This window comes from Mustela lutreola, chromosome 4 (genome assembly GCF_030435805.1).
Source record: "Mustela lutreola isolate mMusLut2 chromosome 4, mMusLut2.pri, whole genome shotgun sequence".
Lineage (NCBI taxonomy): Eukaryota > Metazoa > Chordata > Mammalia > Carnivora > Mustelidae > Mustela > Mustela lutreola.
Window position 1 is genome coordinate 148,749,408 of NC_081293.1, and position 11,664 is coordinate 148,761,071.

Consider the following 11,664-nt stretch of genomic DNA (forward strand, 5'->3'; position numbering starts at 1 on the left):
TCCAGCTCTCTGAAGAATACTGGTGGAATTTTGATCGGAATAGCATTAAAAGTATAGATTGCTCTAGGCAGTATAGACATTTTAACAATGTTTATTCTTCCGATCCAAGAGCATGGAATGGTCTTCCATCTTTTTGTGTCTTCTTCAATTTCTTTCATGAGTGTTCTGTAGTTTATTCCCAGCTATCTTAATGGTTCTTGGTGCTATAGTAAATGGAATCGATTCTCTTAATTTCCCTTTCTGTATTTTCATTGTTAGTGTATAAGAAAGCCACTGATTTCTGTACATTGACTTTGTATCCTGCCACGTTGCTGAATTGCTGTATGAATTCTAGTAGTTTGGGGTGGAGTCTTTTGGGTTTTCCATATAAAGAATCATGTCATCTGCAAAGAGAGAGAATTTGACTTCTTCATTACTAATTTGGATACCTTTTATTTCCCTTTGTTTTCTGATTGCTGTTGCTAGGACTTCTAATACTATGTTGAACAAGAGTGGTGAAAGTGGGCATCCTTGTTGTGTTCCTGATCTCAGTGGGAAGGACGCAAGCTTTTTCCCATTGAGGATGATATTTGCTGTGGGTCTTTCATAGATAGATTTGATGAAATTCAGGAATGTTCCCTCTATCCCTATACTTTGAAGCGTTTTATCTTGTTGGGACACCTGGCTAGCTCTGTTGGTGGAATATGTGACTCTTGATCTTGGGGTTCTAAGTTTGAGCCTTGTTTTGGGTAGAGATTATTTAAAAATATTCAACTCTTAATTCCATTGCCCTTCCCACTCAGCCTCCCTTTACTCCCAGTTCTTCCACTTCAAGAAAATTTAAGCCGTGTGACTTCTTGGAAATTATCATTGCTCCCCCTTTTAATTTACTTTTATCCACAGGTAAAGATAGAATTGAGGATACTCATGAAAAGATTCATTTAGATATTCTAAGCTGTGTATGTTAAAACAGGTGTCCATGATGGACTAATAAGTTGAAAGTGTTGGAGGAGAGGGTTTGAGGCACCCAGTAAGTCTCCCAGTTTGAATAACTAGACTTCTCAGAACAAATCAAAAAATTACTCCTTTAATGTGGGTTATGAAAGTTGCTATTGTTACTAAAAATTTGTAAATAGTTGACCCTTGAACGGTACAGGTTTGAACTGTGCAGGTCCATTAATACATGGATTTTTTTTTTTTAAATACTTAAAGTTCTGCAAATGGATTTTCTCTTCCCTTTTTTCTTAGTTATGTTTTCTTTTCTCTAATTTACTTTATTGTCAGAATACTATATATAATATATATAACACAAATATTTGTTAGTTGACTGTGCTGTTGGTAAGAATTCCACTCAACAATAGGCTATTAGTAGCTAAGTTTGGGGGCAGTGAAAAGTTACGCACAAATTTTCAACTGTGCAGATACGAGGGTTCATGCTTCCAACACCTTGTTGTTCCAAGGTCTGCTGTATATGCTACACATGGATATATGGTAAAAGTTATTCATAAGCCAAGGGGTATGTTTTTTACTTAGCTATATCAAATGCTAGACATTTAACAGTATCCCTGTAGAGTTAAATTGTCTCTCTTAGAGATGTTCAAATGCTAATCACTGGTGAATAAGACTTTATTTGGAAATAGGTTTTTTGCAGATTAAATTGAAGATGATGTCATACCATGCCTACTGCTTAAGATTTAGAACCCACTTAAGATTTAGGACCTACTGGGTTCTAAATCCAATGACTGGTATCTTTGTGAGAAGGGAAGAATACACAGAAACATAGGGTGAAAGGCCATGTGAAGACACAGGCAGAGATTGGGGAGATCCAGCTGCAAGCCACTGAATGCCAAGGATTGCCAAAAGTCACCAAAACTAGGACGAGGCATGGAAAGACTCTTTTATATACAGTCTTTGAAGGGAGCATCGTCCTACTGACACCTTCCTTTTGGACATCTAGCATCCAGAACTGTGAGAGAATAAATATCTATTGTTCGAAGCCACACAGTTTGTGTTACTGTCATACAAAAGCCGAGGGAAACTAACATAGTCACTTAGTCTGCTCCTGAAATCAATTTTAAATTGTGAGTTTTGATTTATAAGTATGTTATCATGACAGAAATAACATTAATTCATAAAGTATGTTCTATGCATTTTATTAGCTTGATTTGAGGGCAACATTTTGAAAACAGATTGTGACAGCAAGATAGTTGGCTCTTGATGGTACTTCAAAAAAAAAAAAAGCTTAAAAGATCTGATTTATTGCATTTATTCAGATCTAAGATTCCATTGAAAATCTCAGCAGCTTTTTCTGAGAGAAATTACTCTTACTCTAGGAAATAATTGAATATAATTTCTAAATAGGAATCTTCTACTTAGGTCCTTTTAAAAGACCACTATATTTTAATAGTCATGTAATATAACAAGGCATTCTCTTAATAACCTGGTCAAAGTAGCAATTCTTTTTTTAAAAGATAGGTTTATTTGTTTGTTTCTTTATTATTTAAGAGAGAGAGAGAGCATGTGCATGAGTGGGAAGGGTGGAGGGAGGAGGGAGAGAGAATCTCAAGCGGACTCCATGCTGAGCATGGAGCCTGACTTGGGACTCAGTCCCACAACCCTGAGATCATGACTTGAGCTGAAACCAAGAGTCAGATGTTTAACCGACTGTGCTACCCAGGCACCCCAAGCAGTTCTTTTTTTCTATACTCATTTTGTTAAACCAGAGTTTGGGTTATGTTCTGGATATTTTCTAATAGAAGTAAAATTTGGTATTTTGCTTTGGATACTTGTAATGAAGATACTTCATAGATTTTGGATCATGTAATAAAATCAGTTATCACTTACTATCTTATTAGGCCTTAATTTTTTCAGGATTATAGCTTATATAACATTTAGTTTTCTATTGCTGCCAAAACGAACTATCTCAGATTTAACAGCCTAAAAGAGCACACATTTATTAGATCACAGTTTCTTTAAGTCAAAAGTCTGAGTAGGCTAGCCCTGGGTCCTCCACTTAGCATCTCACAAAGTCAAAATCAAGGTGTCAACTGGCTATCCCTTATCAAAGGCTTTAGGGGAGAATCTGCTTCCAAACTCATCAACTCTGTCAACCAAATTGTTTTTGCTGTTGTAGGACACAGGTCCCTATTTCTGTTCTGGCTTTCTTCTGGGGGCTACTGTTTGTTCCTGGAAACTGTCCGTATTTTTTGTCATATTCTCCATGGGACACCTTCCCAGCAATAGCAGATAAAGTCCCTTCTGATTCTAATCTCTCTGATTTTTCCTGCTGCAACTCTGATTGACTACAGCTGAAGAAAACCCAGCTGTTTGGAGCTCCTGTGATTAGATTGGGCCCACTCAGATAAATCAGAGTAATCTCTCTGTGTTAACATCTGTAATCTTCGTTACATCGCTTTTGCCATGTAATAAAACATATTCTTAAATTCTAAGCATTCAGGCATCAACATCTTTGGGGGCCATTCCTGCTTATCATAAGTAACTAATACCAAGTTTCAATAATTAGTTATACTAATTACAGAAATATTAACCTCCTGAGAATAATTATAAAATAATTAAGATAATTATACAAGGAAGATACTGTAGTCTATTAGCATAAGAATTCTGACCAGTTTGCTAACAGTAAGAAATTTAGAAATTGTCTGACACTACAGAAAACAATACTTCAATATGGAAAAGGGCAGCAAACTGAAATGTCATTTCCCTAATGTTAGTTTAATTGTGCAATGTAATTTACTTAATTTAAGATTCTAGCCAACTTTTATTACTTAAAATTAACTGACACCCATAGCTTAGGAGTAGGCAGACTAAAAGGTCCACATACAAACCATGTCACAATGATATCCCATACAGTTTGTCATTAGATTGGCTGGGACTTGAATATTTTTAAAATTTAATTTAATTTAATTTTGTGTGTGTGTGTTCCAGAATTCGTTGTTTATGCACCACACCCAGTGCTCCATGCAGTATGTGCCCTCCTTAAAACCCACCACCAGGCTCACCCAACCCCCTAGCCTCTCCCCCAAAACCCTCAGTTTGTTTCTTAGAGTCCATAGTCTCTCATGGACTTGAATTTTTTAATTGGTACTGGTAGCTCCGCATGGTTGCAAATGACTATCTCAAGATAATAGAATCTTAAAGTGTCAGACTCTCACTTGTTCATTTTTGTATCACTAGTGACTGGTACATTGTAGATGTTGCAGAAGTATTTGTTCAAAATGATTGAACTCGTGAACATTACAGCTAACGAAGACTTACTTCTATGCTGCTATGTACAGGTTGATCACCCAGTTGATTCAGTGCTTACTAAATGATCTGGTGTCTTCCAGCCATCGCCATCTGAGTTTTTTCTGATTATTCTTGGCTATTGCTGTAATAAAAGAAAAGAGGTCTCTAATTGCACTTTGATGATTAGCATAAAAAGCCTAAACCAAAAGTACAGTGCCTTGAATCCTGCTGTGACATTAATAAGTTGTATGATTCCCAAGAAGATTAATTGATTTCTAAGCTTCAGCTTACTCATTTATAAAATGAAAAATGTAAAATAAGATCTTTAAGATTTCTTTTAGCTTTAAAATTTGTAAGCTGTGAATTTTTCTTTGGAAATAAAATGGGAGACTTGAAAGGTCAGAGGACTTCAAGATCAGTCTTAACCTTAAACCAACATTTAATCGTTTTTTGCCCTTGTCTAAGTATCAGCATTCAGAAAATGCAAACATTTTTGAGAATTTTGCCTAAACCATGTATTTATCCTTCCATTTAATTTTTCAAGACTGAAAGAGAGAAGTTTAATCAAATATTGTCTGTGTAATTTTTTTTTAAATAAAAGCAAACAAAGAAGATGGTGGGTTATCTGATATGGATAGAGTTGAGCCTACAGATTTTCTGCTGATAAGTCGAAAGCAGGGCGAAGTAAAGAAAAGAAGTCAGCCAAACTGAATTTTCTTATGTTTGGAATTCTATTGTCAGACTTGAAAAACATTTCTTTCTCTTAAATAACAAGTTTTAGAGGGAAGGACTAAAGAACATAGTTGATCAGTTGTGCACATGATGGTATACCACTTAACCAAATTTTTGTGCACTCGACCTGTTAAACACAGAAGTGAAATGCATTTTTTTCTTTATAGTTAACATTTAGTTTTTATTCCAGAATAGTTCCAGATAGTTCCAGTGGAACTATCTTACATCTTAAGGAGAGCATATTTAAGGATCACTTTGTATACAAGAACCTAACAGCCTTGTTCAGTGAGACCTCAAAACTCTATTAAATCTGAACTAGAATATTTGCTTCTCAAGAAACTCAGTACACTATTATATTATTAACTGATTTTATTTTAAGTAGTTCTAAGGTAGTTTATGCCTCTAGGCATTATAATTAAAATGGAGACTTAGTTTTTAAGGAAAAGTGGACTTAAACCTTGAACATTATATATTGTTACACCAGGGATCGTCTATTAGAAATCCTCATATTTCATAGATGGGGAAACTGAGTGGTTACTTAACTTTCTCCAGCTTTTACTTGTAGGCCTTAGCAGAATCAGGACTTTAACTCAGGTCATTTATTCCCAATCACATGCTCATTCTCCTTTACCACACTGCTTGTTCGATAATAAACTGCTTGTTTATTTTTTTGAAGATTTATTTATTAGAGAGCGAACAGGGAGCAGAGTGAGGAGAGGGAGAGAGAAACTTAAACAGACTCTACGCTGAGCTCAGGACCAGATCAGGTGCTTGATCTCACAACCTGAGCCAAAACCAAGAGTGGATGCTTAACTGACTGTGCCACCCAAGTGCCCTTTGTTTGATGCCATTTTAAAATAAAAACAGAAAGAAGGTATTTTGCAGTAGTCAAAAGTTAAAAGTATAATATGCTCTGAAGAGATACTATTTAAAATTTTTTCATTTAAGTAAAATGTGTATGACTTCATTTACTATTTTTTTCTTGTTGTTGTTTAGGTGAAAAGAGATTTGAATGCCCAGAATGTTCCAAAAGGTTTATGCGGAGTGATCATCTCTCCAAACATGTCAAAACGCACCAGAATAAGAAAGGTGGTGGGACAGCTCTTGCCATTGTTACCTCGGGAGAACTGGACTCATCTGTTACAGAGGTGCTTGGCTCCCCAAGAATTGTCACAGTTGCAGCCATTTCTCAAGATTCAAATCCAGCAACTCCCAATGTTTCAACCAACATGGAAGAATTCTAAAAAGTTATTTATAACAGAGACCTCTAGTGCTGCACTTAAGTTTACACACCTTTGAAAATCTGGAAATGGGCTGGTCAAGTGGATTACAGAGTAGGAAATCATGTTTTCATTCTTGGCATCTTTAAGTATTCCAGGATTCTGGGTCAACATGTGAAGTGTTGAATTTTTAAAAATACAAAAAGCAAACTGATGTACTGGAAACAGATAGAAAAGTATTTCCTCCATATTATAAGTTGTAGTTACTTGGAAATAGGATCATATAATCCTTAAACTGAATCTTCCCCCTCTTTTAACATCATGTGTTAACATGTTTAAAAAAGACAGACCTCAGTAGTTTGCAGGCTGGACCTTAATTGGACTTGTTTTCTTTGGAAGTACTTTGTTAAAAATTTGGTCAGTGATAATCTTATGTATTTTTTTTTCCCTATAGCACAGAAAACAGATAGCTAACTGATGATAGGGATAATACTTTATTTCCTTAGCTTGTTTTTGGAAAATTAACTGAAAATAGTTTTGGCCGTCTTTTCTAAATGTTAGAAATTCTTCAACAGTTGAATTAGGTAAGTTCCAAAAAGTAATCTGAGATGCAGCTCAGATCTTTATTACCACTACATTATAGTAGTGTGTATGCAGACAATCAGTGAAGTCCAATTACTTTCTCCTTTTGGAGACCCAAGAAGAACATAGAGCTAAACTTTAGGTTAAATTTTAGATTGAAACCTTAGGAAAATACTGGGGTGGGGAGGGTGGTTAAAACAACTCATAATAGCTTCAGAAAAATAAAAGGAGGCAACTTAACATGTAAGGTTTTGAAGTTAGGATTGATTATATTCCTAACCCTAGGTTGAACCACAAAATTCATTTTAAATGTTTATATTGGAAATATTTGCATAGAGTATAAATCATTCTGTAGTTTCATATTCTGTAAATATGAGTTATGTTGACAATGTGCAGAATTCTTTATGCTTTGACTTGGTAGCCAAAGAAGGAATTATCACACCTTTTTTTAAGGCAAGCAGAAAATTATCTTTTAACTACATTACGATTTCCATTTTCCTCTCTACTAAAATTTAGCCAACCTCATTTATTTCTAGAACTGTGTTAGAAGGCTGGTTACTAATTTATAACATAGATATGTATTTATGTTATGCCGATAACTGAGTTCTCCCTAAAAAGACAGCCTAACAAACACATAACAATGTGATATTATGAAGCAAGTTATTTTTTAAAAATCAGAATAATGTTCCAATAAGTGACTAAAGGAAAAAAATGTATTGTTTATGCAAGGGTCTTATAGGAAAGATGGCCAAAAGTCTTATGAAAAAAATTTGGATTATACCAACAGCTTAAGTATTAGTAAAATATCTCTGACTTTAAAAATGTATTTACGTGGAAGCATAATGGAATTGGAATTGACCATTTGAAAACTAAAATTTTTAACTGCCTGGTTTATTAACATTATTAGTTTGGGGACCGTTTGAATAAAGGTACGTGTTTTCTTGTGCATTCTCTATTATTTCAGGAAAAGTACTACTCATGCGAATTTTCTTCCAAAATTGTGATGTTTCTTGTATTTTTGATGAAGGAGAAATACTGTAATGATCACTGTTTACACTATGTACACTTTAGGCCAGCCCTTTGTAGCGTTATATAAAACTGAAGGTCTTTTGTGCTTTCAGTTTGTATAAAAAGCTTTGAGATTAAAGGAAAAAAATTTTTACACTGTGGTTATAAATTTCAAGTTTCTTAAAGCTTTTGTAGACTTGTAACAAAGTCTTTAAATTTTAGTTGGATTTTGTAAATTGTTTTGTATATTTTATTTAATGTACTCTTAACAACTGATGTATCTGGCTTTAAAACATCAGAATCAGTTTGTTGGTTTGTTTGGTACAGAGGAGCATTTGGTAGTGTTAATTTTAATTTTATTATATAGGAGCTGAAACATCAAATATATATTTTATCTATCATTATGCTACACAATCAGTGCTATAAATTTTTTTATGCAAAGAAACTTTCCTAATGTTAGAATCATGTTTCCTCAAAGTGACACTTTCTGTTGTTGTTAATACCAAGTATGAGCTCTCTGCACCATTATTCCAAGAACCAGTTTTAATGCATACCTGTGTATGCTCATCAAAAATGGAAGTTATTTTTTAATCAACAATGAGGCCTATTATAAATTTAACAAACTGAATCTGGATAGCTTTATAGCATATAAAATATATTAATTTGTGTTAGCAGGTGCACATTTCACCACTGAAATTAGAAATATTTTGACAGTCTGTTCTGCATACCATTCTGAATCCACTTTTCTGTCTTATAAGAATCGTAAATTTCAGTGTCCTTTATTTGACTCAGTGGGATATAGCTGTTATAAGTAATAGGGCACAGATGTGCAGTAGAGTCATATTTAATGGCATTTCACTGTTCATTCCCTTTGCCACCATTATAAAACTTTTCTTTATTGTAATTATCAGTGCAAAGCTATGTATTTATCATGGTAGAACTCCAGTGTTAGAATAGTTTTTTCTTACAGTATACTTTCTTTGGTTAGGTTTGTGTATGTGTTGCTGATTACATTAGAACTCGATGTTAAGTCATTATTTATCACACTCTCATGAGAGCAGTAATAAAAGTGTGTAATCTAGGAGAAAAAGTTAATTTGTCAAACTTAGATAAGCATGATGTTTAGGTCCTATTTTTCAATTTTATAACTGTTTTATTGCAACAATATTTGTATTTAAGTCTTCATTTTAATGCCTTGTGGTGTTTTTTTATGCATGTCACTAAGTTGTCATCCCACATAAATTGATGTGCAGCATAGGGTATTAAATCTACATAATGATTTTAAAACAGAAATAGTTGATGGTAAAATGTAAATGTTTTACAAAAATTCCTTATAAAAAGTTTTGTAGTAACATTTCACTTGTAAATTTTTTTTGTAAAAAAAAAAAAAAATGAAAAAAAAAAAAGAAAAAGATGAATCCAGAAAAAACCTGTTTCCCATATCCTAGAATTTAGACAATTATTCTGCCAGCAAAGCCTCTGGGGCTGTAATTGACATTTTTACAGTGCTGATTTGTATAAAATTTGTTTTTTGTGGATTTGGAAATAAAATCATGTACAAGTTGTTGCCTGCAATAACAATTGCAAGTAACTATTAAAAATTCCCTTGAGTTTAACATGTTTCTTCATTTAATTATGTATACTATAAAGCAGCAATAAATTATTTGAAGTATCAATCTTCTTATCACGATGAACACTAGGAAGTAAGTGCTTCTCACTAGAAAACGTATTGGCAACTCTTCATAATTCCTGGTATTAAGATCTGGTCACCATTTCTCTGAACATACTGCCAAAGAACACCAATGCAGATTTCATGTTAATTTGTAGCCATTGCTCTAGACATTTATGGAAATTAAAATTTGATTTAGGGACATTTTTTACTTAAATATTTTTAAGCAATAAATGTTAGGAAATTGTAGGAAGAGCTAAAAATGAAAAGATAATTAAAATATTATTTAGGCTCACAGAAACACTAAGAAGCAGAGTGTACCACATAAATGCCACAAAAATCTGTAAGCAAAAGCTGTTGTCTTTTCCTCAGGGGAGAGCCCAGCAAATCTCATGAAGAACCTTGCTAACATAGTGAATACATTACTATAACAAATTCATTTATCAGATTTCCAAGCCCAGGCCAGATTAGATGATACAGCCACATGAGGGGCTGGGGATATTAGGCAGCAGGGGAAGTACCCCGACTCGCAGAAGACCCCACAAATAATCTTTTTACATTTCTAGTAATTGAGAGCTAAATAGTGTATGGGGAGATTGCCTTGTACAGGAAAGCCCTAAGGTAATGGTATGTTTATGTCACAACTTCGTATAGTGTAGTATGTACTCATAACAATGACTGAATCAACTTAAATGTATGCTGTTCTTCCAAACAATACCAGTAAGAAATTTTTCAAAAAATTTGTATCAAAATGAAAGATGATCGAATTCGCAGAAAAGTTCACATTTGGAAGCTAGGATAATACTACATAAAAGAGGTGATAATGGAGAGAGATAAAATTTTACTGGTTTTTTTTTTTTAATAATATATTACTGGTTTGATTCTTGGGCCTTCTAGGAACTTCAACCATATAACTATGAACAAGACTGAACAGCAGAAAAGACCACGAAGTAATGCTTTTTACTTTCCTAGATTGTGGACATGAAACCATTGGTATAATAAGCTGGGAAAGTGGAAGCAGTGCTAAGAACAAGACTGTACTGTAATATGGTATGGTTCACAGTGCTGTTGGTGAGGATAACCTTAAGGCAGGGAAAAGATAGTATCATTTGCTTAGTATATTTAAAAGTTCAGATTCTTAAGGCGTGCAGGACTTAAGGTGTGTGCAAGAAACACAAAGGAGTTTATTCCTGAATACATGAATCGTGGTAACTGTCTTAATTGCCCAAGCAATAATATCTGTTTAATATACACACAATCAACTTGAAATTGTGTAGCAGGGTTTTTAAGGTATGTATTTTCATTCTTTTCAGATTTGCTAACTAACATCTTCGGCCATGTTCTCCTAGTAGCAGGTGGCAATGAAGTAATTATTTCTGGATACCTGCAAGTAATCTCAAGTACAAATAAAAGGAGAGAGGAAGAGAGCAAAAAAGATAGATCTTGTAAACCTCTATTTTTGTCTAAGGTAATAGTTTGGATAAGGCTTGGATAATTTTTCCTGAAAGAAAAAGTATACTTTGGCCCAGAAAAGCAATTTGTGTATGCATGCACATATAGTCAACTATTTACAATAAGGTTTTGAATTAGCAGTACATGTATTAGACCATACGGGCATAAAAATCTGTTCTTTTTAAACAGAAAAGCTGCCCACAATCAAGTGCAGATACTGAAGCCTTAAGTACATTGTACATTGCTTAGCTAAGTCAACCAGGAAAATTGGGTAACTGTCAACAAAATTTTCACGTAACCTTATATATGAAATATTCTATGAAAAATATAGTAAAAAATTTTATTCAGGGAAACAATAGCTGCATTACCTGCAACTAACAATACTCCCTTTGTATAGCTGGCATTGTTTAAAATTTTTGTTTAATCAATGTAAACATAATTCATAGGGTTTTTTGTTCCCTATATCTATTTTAAGAGATTATTTATTTGAGAGTTGGGGCAGAGGGAGAGGGAGAGAAAAACTTAAGCAGACTTCACACTGAACATGGAGCCCAACCTAGGGTCTAGTCCCACAACCCTGAGGGAATGACCTGAGCCAACTGCTCCACCCAGGTGCCCCGATGTTCCCTATATTTTAATAAAAAATACATTTATATAGATATATATCATAACATTTGGATCGGATTAAGAAGTTAAAACTTAAGGAATGTCTGTGTGGCTTAGTCTGTTACGTATCTGCCTTCAGCTCAAGTCATGAGCCCAAGGTCCTGGGATGGA

The 11,664-nt window shown here is 34.1% G+C and overlaps 1 protein-coding gene across 3 annotated transcripts in view; it reads left to right on the plus strand.

Moving 5' to 3' along the window:
• Positions 1–9,382, plus strand: part of SP4 (Sp4 transcription factor) — an 87,116-nt gene extending 77,734 nt beyond the window's left edge. For all 3 annotated transcript variants that reach the window (XM_059171327.1, XM_059171325.1, XM_059171326.1), the window contains one exon: positions 5,953–9,382. In XM_059171327.1, coding sequence (XP_059027310.1) covers positions 5,953–6,255 — 303 coding nt within the window. In that variant the 3' untranslated portion in view covers positions 6,256–9,382. The remainder of the gene's footprint in view (positions 1–5,952) is intronic.
• The last annotated feature ends 2,282 nt before the right edge of the window (positions 9,383–11,664 follow it).